This window comes from Callorhinchus milii, unplaced genomic scaffold (genome assembly GCF_018977255.1).
Source record: "Callorhinchus milii isolate IMCB2004 unplaced genomic scaffold, IMCB_Cmil_1.0 Scaffold7, whole genome shotgun sequence".
Taxonomy (NCBI): Eukaryota; Metazoa; Chordata; class Chondrichthyes; order Chimaeriformes; family Callorhinchidae; genus Callorhinchus; species Callorhinchus milii.
Genome location: NW_024704748.1, coordinates 19353741 through 19374332, shown reverse-complemented (window position 1 = coordinate 19374332; position 20592 = coordinate 19353741). Strand labels below are relative to the sequence as shown.

The 20592-nt window shown below is 39.1% G+C and overlaps 1 protein-coding gene across 2 annotated transcripts; it reads left to right on the top strand.

The window, feature by feature from the left end:
- The first annotated feature begins 1742 nt into the window (after positions 1-1742).
- On the top strand, positions 1743-20145 carry slc16a12b (solute carrier family 16 member 12b). 2 transcript variants are annotated; one of them, XM_042336831.1, is made up of 7 exons: positions 1743-1799; positions 10724-10984; positions 11433-11536; positions 13269-13412; positions 14913-15525; positions 16396-16655; positions 17636-20145. In XM_042336831.1, the coding sequence occupies exons 2-7, from the start codon at positions 10875-10877 to the stop codon at positions 17824-17826; spliced, it is 1422 nt and encodes a 473-aa protein (XP_042192765.1). In that variant the 5' UTR covers positions 1743-1799; positions 10724-10874; the 3' UTR covers positions 17827-20145. The 2 variants fall into 2 exon arrangements, with proteins under 2 accessions (XP_042192765.1, XP_007895003.1); XM_007896812.1 differs by lacking the exon at positions 1743-1799 and adding an exon at positions 8564-8639.
- Positions 20146-20592: the final 447 nt, after the last annotated feature.

The window sequence follows — 20592 nt, the reverse complement described above, 5'->3', positions numbered from 1 at the left end:
TTTTCCGGCAATTTTTATCAACTGTGTTGATAGTCAACTATCCCATTAACTGGAAAAATCGATAAATAGAACAATTTTACTGGTGCAGGAGATGTGTACAGAAATTCTATCAGAGAGGATCCAGTTACCACACTCGTTGCAAGATTGCTTGACAACCGAGTGTCTTCAGATCTTTCCTGATATTAAAAATTAATTGCTCTATTTTCTGGTAGGTTTATTGAGAGCTGGTAGTGGGGTAGCTGCGTGTGTTTATTTCAGAGAAGGAGATTGCACTCTATTCCCAGGAACACTGTTTTGCATAGCACGGTTTCCTTGTAATTGGTGAGCAAGCTTTCTCGGTGTTCACGGTGATTATACAGAGCCTGTTTCACATGTAATCTGAAGCCTCTGTTGCTATTTTGCCGGGGGGCATCTCCAATGCTTTACACCTATTTTGCTGCACACAGAACTTCCCATTAGGGTGGAAGCCAGACAGTGCAGCAGTCCTGACCTCAGGATAAGTTTCAGCCTATCCCTCCCAACACGAAGAACCTGACAATAACAAGTTCACCCTTGTGGAGTCCTGTAGCTCAGTGGTTAGAGCACTCGCTTTGCAAGCGAGAGACCTGAGTTCAATTCCAGGCAGGTCAGGGCAAAACCTTGGGCAAGTTTCCTTTCTCCACACAGAGCCTAATAATAATCCCTCCAAAACCAAAAAACAATAATAAATTGGTCATTTCCAATCCATGACTGTTTGTGGGACATTGCTGTGCGCAATTGGCTGCCGCGTTCGCCCACAAATATACAGTCAATTCACTTTACAGTGTGTTCTGTGAAGCGCTTTGGGACGTCGTCCCGACGTGAAAAGCGCTATATCAAATGCAAGGATTATTAGCATTATTTTTGTTGCTCCCTGAAGGGGAGGAGTGAACAAAATACTCACTCACCGTGAGATGGCTGAACTTCTGGGGTCAACATTGACCTTGGAAGCTTCGAACTAAACTAGCCACCAGAGCAGCTGCTGCCTCCAATAAAATATGCAGCACACAAACACTCTGAAAAACAATTCCACGAGGCCCATGAATCAAAATGCCACGACGGTACTGTTTCCTGAAACACGACCATCCACTTTTAGGCTGTTTTGAACAAGAAGGCGATCACCAGACAGTGAAATTCTTATAGATCTGACTGAGAGAGAGAGAGAGCTCAGATTTGAAGTGTGTGTGTGTGTGTGTGGGGGGGGGGTGGAGGGGGATGTACAGCAATAACATGATCTCTGTCCTCAGATCCTGTTAGTACTTTCTGTGAACTTGTCTCGCTGCTGTTCCATCAGCTGCATTAACCCACGACTCATGTAACCCTCTCCCGGAGTGAAGACTTGCAGTCAAGATTGAAAGAGGGTCAAGAGTTTCAGAGGCTCTGTCAATAACCCACTACCAACTCGTGCAAACACTCGCCTCAGCCCTGTCCTGCGTTTTATTTATTTTTACACACACACACCCACACACACACACACACACACACACATCCAGGGGAACGTGGATCTGATGCTGTGACAGCAGGACTGGGATTCTGTGATTATTCAGCAGCATTGCGCAAGATTTGGGATCTCTTACTTGTCGGAGTGGGTTATAAATGGTCGCAGATGACTGGCTGTTTGCAGTAGATATTAACGATGAACTGGTTAAAAGTTAGGTAACCATTGGGTGTAACTCCAGCCCGAGGAGCTCACTCCCCCTCTCTCTCTCTCTCTCTCTCTCCCTCCCACACAGCCGCACACACACACACAGAGACACTCGGTGCTGTTTGTCCCTCTCGGGGTAAGTGGATGTGTCCGATGTACGCGACGGAATCACGGTCCTGGGGGTTCGCGATGCGGGAATTTTGTTTTGTTTATCAATGCAACCGACTGTCCGAGGCTCGACCCCCCCCCCCCCCCCCCCTCCCCACCTCCCCCAGAACCAGCAGCTCAACGATCTCTTCCTTGGAGAAGGATCGTTTTGTTTGGATGGGGGCGCAACGGAGTGAGTGATGCGAAAAAGTTTGGGACTTTCAGTTGATTTGTGTGTAGAGGGAGAGGAGAGAGAGAGAGAGAGGGAGATGCTGCGACTGGGGGGTGGTGGTGGGGGGTGGGGGGGGGGGGGGTCGCTAACGGGGTTTCTTTGCAGGAAAATAGTTAAGAGTAACCTTACCTTGGCTTTGCCATACCAACATCTTCAACCCTTGGCTCAGGTTTTGCAGCTATTACTCGCACAAATCGGTTAGTTATTGTGGCACAATCTGCAGCGGTGGGGAAAGTGTTTGTGTCTGTGTTTCAGTCTGGGTGGGGAGGAGAGAGAGGGGGTGGGGGGGGGGAGGATTTATTTCATGCATAGTACAACAAAATATCAACGAGTGATCGGTATAAAAGTACGAGTTTGATTTTGCTGGTGCAATAGGAATGATGATTGGGCTGAAGCCGAGAGAGAGCCACTTACCTTGGACACTTATTGCAATCCTATCACAAGTGCAGCAGGCGGAGTCTTTCAATATTTCGCCCCCTTTTGGGTTTATCAGATCGAGATCTGTTCTAAAGGAGAAAGCTAGACATAGCTCCAAAATACCAGTCAGTTACACTGCTCGAGAGATTACTGAACGAAGTGTCCTGACTGCAGTTTCCCAAAAATCCAGAGAGGCTGAGGCTTTTTGTAACTGGAGAACAACAGAACAGAGAATATATCACTGCATTTTTTTTTAATAGAAATTGCTAAATGTTTCTCCCTTTAATAAGTATACTGTACTTGTTGCTTTGGTTATTTGGGTCAGGCATATGATGAAACACCAGGATTACATAAGGTGCACATTCATTCCAGGATTTATATATAATTGCCCCTAATTAATTGCTTTAACAACAACAACAAGATTGCACTTATAGAGCGCCTTTCACATCGGGAGGACGTCCCAAGGCGCTGGAGGCTTTAATTAATTGATGTTAAAAGAAATAAAATTTAAATTGCTTTAACAGCTACGGAAATAAAACCTCAGTTGTTTTTTTAATGACACCTGTCGAACAGTGCATTGACATTTGATAGATAAGTTTTCTTCTAGAAAAATTTTAAGAGTTTTAGAATTAAACCCACCTGATGGATTAATAAACTGAATATCACGCACCGTTGTTTATAAGGAAACTGTGACTCAATTTTAAAGAAGAACAGTGAGTTTTCCCAGTGTCAAGGTAGGGAGGTGCCAGAGAGTGAATGGATTTGAACATTAGTGTGAGGATCTTGAAATTGATCTGTTTGGTGATGGGGAGCCAGGGGAGCATAGCCAGAACTGGTAGGATGTGGGTACGGAGTTTGGTCCATCAGTATGTGGAAGAAAGTGGTCCTGGTTAGGGACCAGATGGCGGGGAGGAAGGACAGTTGGGGATCGAACTGGATGCCTAGGTTGCACACTTGTCCCTATTTAACTGCAGGAAGTTTACATTCATCTAGGCCTTGACGTCTGCCAGACAAGCTGATTATCGGCAGACTCGTGATTGGTACTGGAACATGCAAAGTAGATTTGTGTGTCATTTGCATACATGTGGAAGTTTACCCCATGTCTGCAGATGACATTGCCCAGAGGGAACATATAGGTAAGGAAAAGAACAGGTCCTGCAGGTGACCGTGTGGGGGCAAGAGGAGAAACCATTTGCTGAGATGAAATGGAGGCAGTTGGTTAAGTAAGACTCGAACCACGCGAATGCGATCTCACTAAGGTAGATGAGGGAGGAGAGCCGATAGAGGAGGATGGCATAGTTGACTGTGTCAAACGTGGCAGAGAGATCCAGGAGGATGAGAAGGCAGAGGGAGCCCTGGTCACAGATAGAGAGAATGTCATTTGTGACTTTGACAAGCACTGTCTCTGTGCAGTGGGCAAGACGAAAACCAGACTGCAGGGACTCAAGGAGGGAGTGGAGGGAGAGGTGTGATCGAAGTTGACCTGCAACAATGCATTCCAGGACTTTGGCAAGGAAGGGTAGGTTGGAGATGGGGCAGTAGTGTGCGAGTTTAGAGGGATAGAGGGTGGGTTTTTTGAAGTGGAGTGGGTGTGATGACAACGGTTTTCAGGGGGAATGGAACAGAGCCTGATGAGAGAGACTCGTTGACCGTGTTGGCCAGCAGGTGGGAGAGAAGGGGGAGTTGAGTGACCAGCAGCTGGTTGGGGAGGGGGTCAAGGTAGCAGGTGGTGAACTTCATCTGGGTGATTGTGGTTGACAGGGAGGAGGGAGAAATGGGGGCAAAGGAGTGTAAGGAGGGGCTAGTGTCAGGAGCCGTGACAGAGGGAGAAGGCGGTGTGGATGGTCTGAGAGGGGTGGAAGGGGACATGGTGGGGCAGGACGATGCAGCTAAGTGGATGTTTTCAATATTTGAGGCAAAGAGGTCTAGGACCTCTTCGCACTTGGCGTTTGACGTGAGGATAGAGGAGGCTTGAGGGGGTGCACGGAGGAGGTGATGGAACATCTTTGGATTGTTGTTTGCCTCCAGGATGACTTTGAAGTAAAAGTCAGTTTTGGCCTGTGAAAGGGAGAGGTGGTAGGGGCGGAGGTGCTCGAACCACAGTTGGCAGTGAATCATATCTTTAACGTCCACCTGAACAAGTAAACAAGACCTCAGTGTAATGTCTCATCTAAATTGACTGCACCTCCAATAATTAAGGGCTGCACAAACAGTGCACTGGCCTATCAGCTTAATACCTTGTATCCAAGACTGGCCCAAGGCAAGCCTTTAGGTGTCATCTTGGCCCAATTGGTAGCACTCACACCTCTGAGTTAGGAGGTTGTGCGTTCAAACCCCACCTCAGAACTTTGCGCTCGCAATCTAGGATGACCCTGCAATACACCACTGGGTTTTGCTTCATGGTCATTGCCTTCCTTTAGGTGAAATATTAAATTGGGATCCTATCTCCCTGTTCAGGTGGGCATTAAAGATTCAATGAGATAATTCAAAATAAAAAGAGAAGGGTGGTTCTCCTGGTATTCTGTCCAACAAACAAATCACTAGATAAAATCAATCATTCCTTTTGTGGCTGTTTGTGGGACAAATTGGCTGCCGTGTTTACCTACAGAATATACAGTCTGTACACTTTACAATAAATCCTGTGAAGTGCTGTAGCGAATGCAATTTGAAACTTGATGTAGCTTCAGTTGTTGTACTTGTCTGAGAATACTGTAATACAGGGAGTATAGTGAGCAGAGCCACAGCTTACAGACCAGCAGTTTGATTCAAATCCAAGTCCACACTGAATTGGAATGGAAATGGAAATTCCACATACTAAGAGAAAAATGCCCCCCCCCCCCAAAAAAAAAGCTTAAGGAATCTGCTCATCGATGACTCACATCGCTCTTTAGTTTTAGAATCATTTTACTTCCAGCAAACCATGCTTTGAGGGGTACTGTATAGATGATAATCTTACCGGTAAAGTATAATATGCTTTTATTTGTCAAAAGCCTTTCCCAAGAAGTACATATGGTACATTGATACCTCCTGAGAATAAATCATGTTTGCATTTGATAATGCAAGTTTTCTCTTGAAGACATTCCATTAATTCAAAATAGACTGCTTAGCAATTATTTAATTGGACAACTCTGCAAAATGAATTTAAAATATTTGCCTTGAGGAGCAAACTAATCTTCATTTCAATTGATCAAGTTAATTGATGTAAACAGATTTACTGATGCATGTAGACTTCTATTTCAAATCTGTCTTCTGCTAATATTTATATCTATATCTGATATTCCTGGTATTTATGTAATTAAAAGAGAAAACATGCAAAAGTTATTTAGATTACCTTCCCATCTTCTGCTAAAGGAGTGTTAAATGCAGTCTCTCTGAATATGTCAATTCCTGCAAACTGGCTGGTCTCAACACCATGCAAATCATCATGACATAAGTGGGCTATCCAGACCCTAGAAGAAGTAGAGAGGAAAGCAACAAGGATGATCCCCAGTTTTAGAGTAATAGGCTATGAGCAACGCCTAGACAAGCAAATTCTCTTTAGGCGTGAGAGAAGACACAGGGGGGACCTCATAGAAATGAATGAAATTTTAACGGTATTGAGAAAAGTAAATCCAGATTATTACTTTAGGCTTGTATCATGACAGTATAACAAGAGGACATAAGTTTAGAGTTATAGAAGGCAATTTCAGGATAGTTACCAGGAAGTTTTCTTTACAGTAAACAATGTTTAGAACAGGATACCAGAAAAGTTGGTAGAGGCCAGGACATTAGATTCATTTAAAATGTAGTTTGATGCGGTGATGGGGGAATGGTAGGCTGAGTGTTCTGGAGGGATGAGATCAGAAGAGCCAAAGGGTCTTCTTCATCCATTCTTGTGATCTTGTGAATTAAGCAGTTATTGTAAATTAACAATGTGGTTCTTTATCCTTAGAAATAGTAAGTCATTCAGAATTTTTTAACAATGAATAAGTTAGCCCATGCTGTCTTTTAAATCCTGCACTTAATATAACCAATATGCGATGAAACATTCTCGTAAACATCATTGGATGTGGCTGGCTTTATGCTTTTTTTGCTGAGCCAGATAAGATAGTTAGACACTTTAAAAAGGTGTTAATAAATGCTGAACTATAATGTTGTAGGTGATCCTTGTCTGCAGTGAAACCACAAATTGATGTGCTGGTAACCATGAAAAGTTAACTTATAGACAGTTGGTTTAGCCTTTGCTAACTTGTGTAACAGGTGGAATTCTACTTAGATCAAGAATGTGGAAACCTTCACTCCATTATCAGTATGTGATTGAATCATTAACCTAAAATTTTCAGCCATTTTCTTTGCTGAAAAAACTGGTAAACTAGGACAATGATGGGAAACAATACCTACAATGTTTTAGAATTGGAGATGAGGTCAAGAATAGAGTAGTTCATGTTTGTGTTCAGATGAAGAGAAACTAACAAAACAATTCTAGTTGACTTTTTCCAGCGTAAGTTAAAAGAGATTTTGTTCCATAATGTTGTTTATTTTTAGCTGTTCTGCTATTCACATAAATTGAGCAATTTCCAACTTCGACTGTTGAAAATACTAGAAATTGTTTGGAAAGAACAGTTAGTCATTTACAACACTGGAAACCACAAAGGGTCTATTTTAACGCTGTAATGTAGCTATTGACAGTCATGGAGTGGATCTGAACAATTTGTTTCATCGGCATAGAAAGAGGGTGAATTGTCCTTGAAATGTAACCCAATAAAAGTATTTCTAGCTAATAATCTTGATTACCAACCACCTGGCCCAATAAAAAAGCATAAGGACAACCTCACATGGAAACCACTATTGTGTATGAGAACATTTTATGGATTTCTGGTTCTGTGCAAAATGACTCTTTAAAGACTCTTTGCAATCATTACTATACTTTGTGAATATAGGTTGTAAATAATGCATTTTTGATCATTATTGCAGGAATGGGTATGTTGCTGAAAGTTGCATTATGTTTGATATTCATCAGGATGTAACTAGGTGTCCTGTAGCTCAGTGGTTAGAGTACTCGCCTTGCAAGCGAGACACCTGGGTTCAATTCCAGGCAGGCCGAAACCTTGGGCAAGTTTCCTTACTCCACACACCTAATAATAATCCCTCCAAAACAAAGCAACAACAAATTGGTCATTTTCAATCCACTACTGTTTGTGGGACACTACTGTGCGCAATTGGCTGCCACGTTTTGTCCACAAATATACTGTCAATTCACTTCACAGCATATTCTGTGATGCGCTTTGAGACGTCTAGAAGATGTGAAAAGCGCAATATCAAATGCAAGGATTATTCTTATTAAATGACAGAAAAGAGTGACAGGAACAAATTTGGTTCATTATTGTGTACAATAATAATTGTACACAATAATGAATAAAATTATCCTCTTAAACATGATTTAAATGTATTCCTGCTAGTTCATAGTAGAACATAATGTCTCTCAAGCTTATGAATTGTTAAACCAAATTCTCACTTACAAAATGGTAAGTCTATGGTAGAGTGTTTTGAAAAACGAAAATTTGGAAGCCTAGTGAACAATGTTAGCTTTGTTGCATTTGCATGGATGAACTTTAGCCTCATAATCAGCAGCATGGTGTTGTTGTGGTATCAAGATGCAAAGCAAATGAGAGGCAGGCAGAGAAAGTAAATGGGACCTTGGAAGACTACTGTGAACTGGCTCTATTCCAGCTTGTTAACAAAGTGCTCTTTTTGAAACTACGCTGGCATATTTGATGAGTCAAATCATAAGATGGGGGAAGGGTGAAATTCTTCTTGCCTCTTAAATCCAGCAAGGTTGACAATGTATACTAAAGGACAAAATACAACCAAATTGCTGTGTGGGTTTGGGTGAAGATGGCCCTTCTATTTCTTTGATTTAATTCTCCCAGAAAACAAACACCATTGTCTTCCCATTCCAGCATTAAGTTGGTTCATAAATGAATCCAGGAACATGGCCCAGAAGGGTTTCTAGTAACCTGCCCCAGATATTGATTGCTACAACAACAAATTGCATTTATATAGCATCTTTCAGGTTGGGAGGACATCCCAAGGTGCTGGACAGTCGAAGGTTTGCACCTGAGCTGGTGGTTGGATTCTGAAGGGTGAGGGCCAAAAGGGGTGGCAAGATGACCGAAGCTGTAGACAAAGACAGTGAAGGAGGTGAGCATTGAGATGAAGGGACTCAGGAATGGAATTCTAGAGATTAGGGATAGAAAGGCTGAAGGCCAAACCGCCCATGGTGAGGCGAGCAGGGCAGGGTACCTGAAGCAGGCCTGTGCCTACTGATGGAAGGAACAAGTGGATTGGTAGGGTTTGAGATTACCCTCCATGTGAAGAAATACTTTGTAATGTCTTGCTAAAACAATCCTAAATATGTTGCCTTGTTCTGATATTCCACTCTTACTTTCTCTATCCAGTTAATCATCTGATGTACTGTATCTTTTTGGGGTTCCCTTTAAGAGTTCTCTTTGAAGCTGAAGAGCCATATCATATTTATTTGTGGCTCATGGGTTTTAATTAAGTACATTTTATGCTGTGTATGTAGATGCCGTTACTTTTATAATCGCTTGAACCCTTCCCACTTCTCACAATGATCCAATAATGCTACAAGCCTCATCAATAGTTAATGCCTAATGATTTAAAATCTGATTCAACATTGTTTTGGGTAAATTTTCCAATTTTAAGCAATTGACACCTCTATCCATTCTTTGTACAAGATGCTAAATCAAGGACTCAACTCTTCAGGTGCATATTGAAGCTCCCATGTTATTTAAAAAGAAAGAGTTTATTCCAGTGTCATAGCCTCCAGATAAATAGCCATTAATTTCATGGCTAGCCTTGGGTCCTCAGTGAGTGTAAATTGGCTGCCATTTTTACTTACAAATTGTCACTGCACTTGTCAACATTTATTTGTAAACTGCTTTTGAGATGTTCCATGGTATGTAATATATCAAATGCAGGATTGAAGTCCAGAAATTGTTTTTTTGTAAAACTTTCCACTTTGCTTTAGCTGTGATGCTGCTATCTAATCCTTGCTCTATTGAACCTGCTACTATCTGTACCTTGTTAATAAAAATTGTTAATAAAAATGCTATCTTTCTACCTGGCATATGTTTCTATGAATACCTATCGCTCTCTATTGCCTCATTCAAGAATCATAATTCATCCGTGAGCCTCAAAGGAGATGTTGATAAACTATTGGATCACCGTGGAAGGCATCAGAATCAAGCCTAACATTATCCTCAGCTGGTATTCACATATATATGACTGAGCAGCCATCAATGAGTTGAAATTAAAGTCGACATTACATACAGTAACTTTGTTGTGATTGTAATAGCAATATCCCAGGTCATTAATATCATTACAGACAATGCCAACTGGATTTTCAGCTTGAGTGGGAATTATTCCCCTCCCCACTAACCTAAGATGCTAATTATAGTCTGGCTACTGCCTATTGCTTGGCTGAAATTCATTAACAGAAATGAACCTAGGAACTTCCTGATCTGCATGACTCAACAGCTTACTGTATAAACTGATTAGAGGAGTTTATTTGATAGTTATTTTAAAAGCAAATTGTGAAAGGAAAACTCTTTAATCAGCAAAAGGTATAAGGGGAGCACTATGGAGAGGAGAAAATGGTGGGGGTGGGAGGAAAAATACCTACATTGGCATTACTTCTGTCCTCGATAATAAATTCAATGGACTCTTGAACACCGATGAAAACATTATAGAGGGTCATTCACCACGAGTGAACACTTTCGATAGATAGTAAATATAGAACTTTGTTATTTACTGAAACAAAAAATGTGTTGGCATTAAATCTGCAGACTTGCTAATATCATTGGAAAATCTATTCCTGGCTTTCAAACAGAAACTCAGTGGAAGAGTTTTCCTTAACTGTGTTCAAGATAATGTGCCTTTTTCTTTCAACTTATCCATTAACCTAATAGATTTTTTGTTAATAATAATAAAAAATATTAATCACTGCATTTTACAGTAAAATTTTATGATAAACTTTGAGACATTTTGTTCACAGTATTATCCAGTATTCAGTATTATCATTTCTTACAAGAGGAATTCTGGAACTGTAGTTTCGAAGTATAAGGTACACAGATTGACCTTGTTTGGGGCAACTATGTCCAATTCAGTAAGTGAATTAGGTGGAACATTTGCAATGTTTAGCTGCCTTCATACATCTGATATATGGGAATGATGTTCTGACTGTCGTGTTTCATAATTTCTAGATGGTGGATGAAAATAAGTTGCAGGACAGCATTCCAGGCATTCTCCATGTGCAATAACTGTGTCCATACTCAGCTGTACAGACCTACCAGACCCTAATATTACTGAAGCCAACAAACTCTGCCAAGCAGAGTGGAGCGTTGATATCTTGCTATGCATCATAACTCAAAAGTTCCATTGGTAAAACCCCCAGACGGAGGATGGGGCTGGGTGATTGTGGTCAGCTGCTTCATAGTGACTGTCTGCACCAGGGCAGTCTCCAGGTTTGTTGAGTAAATATATTCAAGTATTGGGAGGAAGGTGGAATTGGATCTTGTGCTCCACTAATCTGAAGTATTGTACCATTCTGATGAATTGTGATGAATTTGTTTGATAATTCAGTCTTTGATGTATTACTAACTGTAACGATTGTACTGATTTTATTGTTTTTTCCCGTTTAGGATTCCCACCCATGCCATACTGGTATCTTCCTAGGCTTCTGTCAGTGTCTATCTTGAACTGCCTGTTAGAAAAGGCATACAAGCCATATACTGAATTGTTGTTGATGTATTAATAAATAATAAATGTTTTCTTTAAAAAAAAGCTTGTCATATTGACAATCAAATTAAATATTTTTTATTCCATCTAGTTCAGTATGAATTTGTCTTCGTTTGTAAAGGAATATTTCACTACATGAATTTTCTTTTAAATGTGATTTTCTTTTGTATTTAGGTGCTTCTCCATATTTTTCATGGAGTTCCAGAATTATTTTGCTCAGGATTATGCAATGACTGCATGGATACATTCCACTGTTGACTGCACTACCATGATGTTTGGTAAGTGTCTGTATAAGTTGGTTGTCACCCAGACCTTTATTCGAAGAAATACTTAACTTACAACGTGCTAGCAATATTGGATTCTGGAGGGAGGGGTGGAAGGAGAGATTAAATAGGCGGCTAGTGGAGGGAACAGGATGGAGAACTCATTACAGTATCAATTGATATCTGAAAAAATAAGATCAATTCATGTTTGAGATGTGATTTTTTTTCCAACATCTACAGTTTTTTCTTTTTCTTTTTAATTCTTGCCCGGGATTTACCAGGTTGAGGATAATGATGTAATAAGAAGCTTGCAATGATGATGTTGATGATAAGGTCTTAACTGAGTGATCTAAGTAGGATTCACCACCTCTTCTGATAACTAGAACACTCTGTTCGAAAGGTAGCAACTGGCTGCCGCCTTTCGCCCACAAGATGTGCAGTCAATTCCCTTTACAGCTTATTCTGTAAAGCGCTTTGAGATGTCTCAACAATGTGATAAGGTGCTATATTAAATGCAAGGATTATTACTATTTCAAAGGGAGTTCTCACTAGCTGGTGTGACATACATCTGGATTCGTAAAAAATGTTTGAAATCGGCTGGTACTTTTATCATTCTAGATTTTTGGATTGAAGCTTGAGGAAGGAGGTAACTGAGCAGAAAGGACTATAACCTGCTAAAAATGAGAACATTCCACATGCCTGTTGAATCTGTGGGGAAAGTGTCAAGTTTTGTGTTCTGTTGCCATAGGAACATCACCAGATCAAAGACTTACTTGTAATTAAACAAATATATTTGGTTTACTTCCAGCAACAAAGTGTGAATAAAATGGCAATCACACTTCATTTAAGCAGAACTAAACTTTTATGGCATATCGTTGGATTTGGTTTTTACATAAGCAATTTGAATACATGTATACATATTATAGCTTTTATAATGTTTGGAAAAGCTGTAAATATTCTTGAACTGTGTGCAAATATCTAGTAATTTGTAGAGCAAACCACAACTTCATGGTATTGACATGAGTAATTGTAACCTTTTAAAATCCAATTTAAATTGCTCTTTGGAATTCTTAGTCAAGAATTATGCTCGTATGAGCACAATTGCTGTGTTGTTATTGCTTACCTCCTAAGACGGGTACTTAACAAGTTCTGAGAATAGTGAAGTGATTGTAATTTGTGTGAAGTTGAGTACAACTAGAACATCAATTCCAAGCAAAATGGAGAATGATACATTGTCAATTCTTAAATGAAAGATGCCTTTACAAAATCAGAAAAAGTCAATTTACAGTACTAAGAGATTATAGAAAGTTTTCATTCCAGTGATTTAGATCTCAAAATACTCCTGTAAATTGTAGGAGGCTACTGTATTCTGATCTCCACCTCCACATCTATTTTTCAGCTCGCTGTTCTCCAGAACCCCATCGATAAGACAAAGGAGTGGAATCTAGGAATTTTGGAAAACTGCATTACAAAGTGTTATATATTACAGCCCTGCATCCTTGCCAGGGACCCATGATAGTGTACAGACGAGAAAGTGGGGTTGTTTTAGAAGGCTGTCTACACTTCACGCAATCAAGTTATCTTTTGATTTAAAAACTTGAGAATCATGTTGTTTTGCCGGCATATAGCAATCCATAATCTTTTTTTTAATGGCTTTTAATGTTTTTACAGATCTTATAAGCGGACAGTTAGCTGAAGTAAAAGAGTTCCTTATTTTTGCAATGCATCCTTTTTTTTGTCTCTTCAGCCCCCGTTGGGAGCATCATAAGCAATCGGTATTCCAGTAGAGCTTCAGTAGTTCTTGGAGGATTGTTGGCTTCTGCTGGCCTCATTCTGAGCTCATTTGCCAATTGTCTGGAGTATTTATACCTGTCCCTAGGAGTGCTCACGGGTAAGATTTACTCTTAACTGCAAAATGTTTGAATACAGTGGGTTGACAGCCAAAATATCTTCGTGCTCCTGCTGAGATCGGATTAAATAGCGCAGATCAAGTCAAACTTGAAACGTTCTGAGTCAAGACTGAATCATTATTGTTCTGTGTCACTTATACATTGAGTAACTGTCAAACTGAGCTTTTTTTTCCTTTATTAAATCATGATTACATCAGGTTTAAAAAGCAAAGCACAATTTTGATCAGAAAATACATGGAAATTGTATCAAAATCTGCTGATTACCATCATTGATGGTTTCTCCTTAGCCTTCAATAATTGACTATTTCAGTCAATGGTTGTATGGTAGCAGTGGGGTGGGGGTGGGGGGAAGAGTTTCCTTTCAGATTTTCTGCTTCATGCAGCAGGGATCTCTCTCTCTCTCTCACGCTCTCTCTCCCTCTCCTTTCCGGTTGCCATATTTTTGTTTTTTAGGGATAAAATGCATTTAAAAATGTTGCAGACTTGCAGGCTTGGCGGAGGCACTTGCCTTTCCCTTCAATTATTTTTGGTCTGTTGTTACTATAATCCTAATTGATATTAGCAGTGGAGTCTGACTTCCAACCACATTTCAGTCAGGTTTCTTTGAATTCAATTAGCCAGTGAAGCTTGCATATAGCCTTTAAATTTGTGGTAATTTGTTTTTGTGATAAACCACTGAAGTGAAGCTGCCAGGCGATGTGAGTCTTTCACACTTAGATATTTAAAGTAATAAATTACCAATGTGCCAGCACCAGTGACTTTGCTGTCCTAACTCTTTAGATCTATTGAATAGTTGGATGCAACGAAGTAAGGAGACAGAAAGCAAAAGTTTTTTTTTAAAAAAATTGCTTTATAAGCGTGCAGATTTTTTTCTTTATTGGCAAAAGTATAATTCTGGAATTTCTTTTCTCTGTGTATATGGCTATGCATTATGTTTATCCTACAAAAAAGGGCTCGGTGGAGAAAAGATGCTTGTGATCTGGCAGCATGGATGAAAGTGATGAATTTAATGAGACTTTCTCTGTGACTTCCAATTGCATCCAATTTCTGAAGTGAATTTCTTTTTCCAAAGGCTTTAAGAAGTAAGGGGTGGGATGTCAGTTTTGAAAGTTACTAAGTCTTGGATATCCTTAAATTGCTTTTACTTGTAATTATTCTAGTAGCATCCATTACGTTGAATGATCAGTGGCGCGCAGTAATTGTGCTTCAATTATATTACATAACATATTACTCATGCAATATCCAAGCACTTCCTGATTGTGTTAACATTCCATTCAGTTCACAAAATTACCAATATAACAAGCATGAAAATCCACAGACAAGTGCTGGAAGAAGGGGAGTTTTGTATTGGATAAACACAGACAAGGTTGCATTGCATTCGAAGCAAGAGACCATTCATTTATCCGCTATCCAAACTGAAGAAAGATGGGAAGTGGATGAATAATTGACTAAAGTGAATGACATGTGATTCTCTGTTACAGGTTGTGGATATGCTTTAGCGTACACTCCATCCGTAGCAATTGTGGGAGAATATTTCCATAAGAGGAAGGCCATGGCTTATGGAATTGCCATGTCGGGAACTGGAATTGGCACTTTCGTTCTTGCTCCAGTGGTTCAGCTGCTAATTGAAAAATATTCTTGGCGTGGGGCATTACTCATCCTTGGAGGCCTTGTTCTTAATATTTGTGCTTGTGGAGCTTTATTGCGACCTCTTACTCTTGCAGACAATCTAACCGGTTCCACTGTAACTGAAAAGGTCACTGAAGAATGCACTTATAAAGTACAACATGACGATCTCCCATTACATTGCTCTGCTCCACATTCAGTCTTAACAAAAATAGATTGCAGTGACCAGCAAAGTTGTCGTTACTGTCCATCGTACCAGGAATATGCCTTCCTTCTGACACCAGACTTTCTTGTTTTTGCTGTGTCTGTGCTATTCTTAGCTTATGGCTGCAGTACGCCTTTCGTATATCTCATACCTTATGCTGTAAATGTTGGGGTCAGCCAGCAGCAAGCAGCCTTCCTCATGTCAATACTAGGAATCATGGACATTATTGGAACCATTTCATTTGGCTGGATAACAGACAGAAGGTAAGGGCATAAAGATCAGCTTCAGCAAAATATGCAACATAGATAGTCCAAAATATAAAGATTTAAAAGCCTTAGTTGTAGCACCAACTAGGATTCAGTAGTACACTGCTGTGCCTTTAGCTGTCCTGTCTATGAATTAATAGTCACGCAGGAGAGGCAAGTTTGCAATGGAAATATCATTGTGATGTGCTAAGCAAGTTCTGATAATTCTGATAAGTGGAATCCAGTTGTTTGAAGTGGAGGTTATGTGTTGGCAAATAGCAGTTGACTTGTCTGCCTTGGTCTGTGTGTGGCTTTATACATATATATCTATATAATATTTAGATATAAATAATTTTATATTTCTGTCATTATTTTGGGCCGAGCAGTGCAAATAGTTAATTTGCAGAGTCTTGGTGGTGCTTAATGCTGAGTATTATTACATCCTCAAGGTGAACATTTGTCACAATTGATACAAAACTTGATCCAATTGATGCACTGTTTTTTTAAAAAATCATTGATGTGCTTAATGTAACAAAACATTCTGTTGGTATGATATTCTGATATGTGAGTTCAATTGAATCTCCATTTATTGCAAATATATTTTTTTCTCTTGGAGTCGAAGTTTGTATTGTTTGAAGATCTTTGGACATCTCAAAGACATGATAAGGTGCTATAATTAAATGCAAGGATTATTATATTATAATTTCAAATAATGCTATTCTCCGAACCTAAAAGTGTTCCAAGTCCTTCTTTCGTGTGAAGGGCACTAAATAAATGTAAGTTTGTTGTTAAACAACAAGAACATACCTGATCATTAAGATTTTGTTTATTGGCTAATTTAGGTACAATTAAATAATTTTATTCTAACTACTTTTTTTTAATCTACAGATGCTTGAAGAAGTATCGCAGGTTTTGTTTCTTTCTGACCATTGGATTGGATGGTTTCAGCTCTTTGTTCATTCCCATTCTGAAAACTTTTCCACTCCTTGTTCCCTATGCATTTTGTTATGGATACTTTGATGGGGCTTATGTTGCTCTTCTCCCAGTAGTAACATCTGATATAGCAGGACACGATTTCCTGTCTTCAGGCCTTGGGATAGTTTATTTTATTCATGCAATACCCTATCTTATCGGCCCACCAATAGCAGGTCAGTAGTGTGTTTCTACTCTATTTTAAGGTTAGAATGCATCAAAATGTTGACAATATTTTTTAGTGTTTTTCAATCAAATGTTCACTATTATTGTAATACTCTACTTTAGAAACTTGACTTTTCAGTAGAATTGGCAGCATTTTCATTAGGTTGTGAAATATCAGTCATGATTATTTTCCCTTTAGCTACCCATTTAGAGTTTTTTTATTATATCGAATGCCCAGTTGTAAAGAGAAGTTGCCAGGCAGATGTAATGATGCCGCTTAAGATAAATCCAAAGTTCAGAAAGTGGTGATTGTTTTGTGGTGTTACCCAATGTATAAGAAAACATTAAAAACAAGCACCAGATTTCCTAAAAGTATATTAAGAAACCGAATGCTTCCTAGTGTGCTAAAAATTGAATTGGACTTTTGGGTAATCTTAGTTATTAGGTTTTAAAGCTGGTCTTGAAACACAATGAAAACCAGTATAGATTCAAGCTCCATGTTCAGATTTTAGCTAATGATACAATACAGTATCAGAGTGCTGGAGGTGCCATATTATGGAAGATCCCCTCTGTTTTCAGGAGGATGATCAAGATCCTATAACACTGTTTAAAAACTGAAGGGAGTTTCTCCCTTGTTCTGGCTAACAATCCTCCACATTGAATTGCCAGTCATTGCTGGCTATTTACGGAACCTTATAAAAAGTTGGCGGTCAGAATTTTATTGAATTCTGTGAGAGTATTTTAACTGTAATTGGTTAGTTAACATTGCTTCAAGTGAAACAACATTATTATATATTATTATGCAGTGCCGATACAGACCCGCTGGATGGGAATTGATATTTCGGCTAAACTTGGACACCTCTTAATCCGGACAAAACAGCTGTTCCAGTTTAACCGGCTTCCACTGTATTTCTTTCAAACATTCTGTGGCTGAGTGCTAAAATAATATTTTTAAAAATAAACTTCACTGAATTTACTTCTCTCTTCATAGGTTGGTTGGTGAACACAACTGGAACTTACACAGCAGCTTTCTTCATCAGTGGCTTATCTATGATGTTCGGTTCACTGCTAGTTCCTAGTGCTGATTGGATTAGGAGCTGCAGAAATTCAGTTAAAGTTCAAGGCGTTAAGCCAGATGTGGACAATGCAACTTTTCACAATGCACCGAACAATCATATCTAAAAGCAGGAACTGGGTGTATGCAATTAACATACCAGCAGCAAACTTTGTATAGCAAATTCTTTAAAAAATGACAACGTTTTTCTCTTAGCAATGTTTGTACAACTGTGTGTGTCTCTGTGGGTGTGTATTATTTTCAATGCCAAAGTATTTTGTATAAACATTTTTAAATGTTTGATCTTTATACATTCTGCACTTTTCCCGTAGACTTGCTAGCTGCATCTCAGCAGGTCACTTAAAGTGCCTTCAAAATGTTTGAGGGAAAAATACTCCTGCAGGGAATTGTGACTCCTGCAGATTATATACATAAAAGTACATCTGTCTTAGCTTCAATTTCGATTTCCCCCATTTACATTAGTGGTTCTCTTAACTGCACAATCTTGGTGTGACCTGTTACCAATTTAGTCATGTCATGTTTGCCTACTAAATTGTTTTATGTAGTATCTTTGTTTTAAGCTTTACATGTTAGTTTTTAGATTTGGTATCAGTGGGAAACAAAGTATAATTCAAATAGCTCCAGGTCAGATTGTGCCAGACAACAAGAATGATATTGGCTCACCGATAAAGATCCAAATTCTCTGTGAAACTTGAAGTACCAATCATATGTTCACACTGCCAAGGTAAATAAATTTACCCACCAACACAAAATTTCCCCTCCCATTATCTCTCAAATGGGCTGTATTCATTACATCCTATCTCTTAGACTGAATTTAAATTGTTTAAGCAGCTAAACAGACATTTTTCAAACCAAGTGAGGGAAAAGGGAACACAATTGGGTTCTAGAAAACTATTCTGTGAAAGAGAAGGGAGCACTTGAAATTCTTAACCTTAGATCAAGGATGTTCTGGGACTTCTATGATGATATATGTACTCCCCTATACTGGTACTTTCTCTACAACTATATCAGCATTGTCTCCCAAGGCAGATTTTACTAAGTGACACAGAATTATACTTTTCTCACTTTATTCAGTGATCATCAAGATACTTACGGAGTACATCTGTCTTTCTCGATGATGCCTGCCAAACTTCCTGTATGCATACAGCTCCAACCTCATTTGGTCACCAACTGAGACTGTTTACTTCCATTACGAGAAAGCAAGTGATAGAAAAAAAAATCACAAATCCAATGGAGCACATCCTCTCCAGATGCAGTGTTAAAATTGTCTTGTATTTGAATGAGTAGTTTGTTAGGGAAAATACACCCTAGTGTGTGGTGAATAAAGATGGGAATGGTAACTCTTTGTACTAGACTTTCTTCAAAAGACTTATTCCAATCCTACTTTCTGTTACCACCCTTTGATTGTCTTGTCATGATGCTTCATAGCGTTAATTGCCTTTTTGAATTGAGACATTTAGGGAAGGGCAAATTAAGATAAAACTGATGCAGCATAGATGCACATTGCTTAAATGTAATGGGAGTCACAAATCAGTATGGAGCCCACTTCTTTCATCCTAAGTCTTAAAGGTGGGGAGCTACATGAAGCTTCTCACAATGCAGAAAGCAAGTTTGCTGGAAAACCAGTCAGTATGTAGTTTACTTTATAATGTTTATGCTTATTTTAAATACTTGATATTCTATTCCAAAGAAATTTGTTTTTATGTTTTAGAATAGGTGATGTGGGATTACCATTGATTTATCAAGATTGATTCAATTCAATCGTTTAACAATTTATTACATTTTCTGTGCTATTGTGTATTTTTCTGCTAAGCCTTTTAAACCTGATAAGCCTACTAAACCTCCTGACCTCATTTCAATGTAACTATGGCACCTTGGTGCTTTGCCCATGTACCAAAGTATGATGACAACACAACAATGAGTTGAGACATTTAGGGAAGGGCAAATGAAGATAAAACTGATGCAGCATTGCTAGGAAATGCTTGTTGTTCACAATGTTGTTCACAAAGCAAGAAACCAGACAAACAGGATGCTGGGCTAAATTGTCAAATCAGTTGACTTCATATTCTCAGAAGTCAGATTCTCAGAAGTTATACTCGAGCTGTATAGTGCTCTGGTCAGGCTGAACATAGAAGGTTGTTGCACAGTTTGGTGAGTAATCTATAGAATAGAAAAGTGCAAATATCTTGTCATCAATGGGTTCATGTAATAAAGGGCATTGCCATTCTCTTGGTCTGTTTTGAGTAGATCCAGTCTCTACGAACAGCCAATTTGTTAAATATTTTGAAACCATTGTATCATTTATGGTGTATCATGTATAATGCCTGTGGCAGCACAATTTTTTGAATTCAGCTTTCGTGGTGTGGTGCTAAATTTTAAATACTATACATGCACACAAACCATATTAAAAAGGTTTGCTGATTGAATGTTTCTTGATTTGATTTCTTGATGAATTCACCTGTCCTTATTTGAAAAGAGCAGGGAGTTTCTCCCAATGTCCAACCCAACAATTCTGCAAATTGGATAGGATTCCATCTCATGGCTGCTGCATTTCCCTACCGAATGGCCACTATTCTTGGCAGTTACCTGAGAAGTATTTTTAGTTATTTTAAAGGCTCTATAAGAATACAAGTTTTTGTTTCCAGATGACAAAATTACACATTGTGCCAACACATCATTCCATCATGTCATATCATAATAATCCATCCAAAACAAAAAACAATAATAAATTGGTCATTTTCAATCTACGACTGTTTGTGGGACATTGCTGTGCGCAATTGGCTGCCGCGTTCGCCCACAAACATACAGTCAATTCACTTTACAGTGTGTTCTGTGAAGCACTTTGGGACAGCCTCCCGACGTGAAAAGCGCTA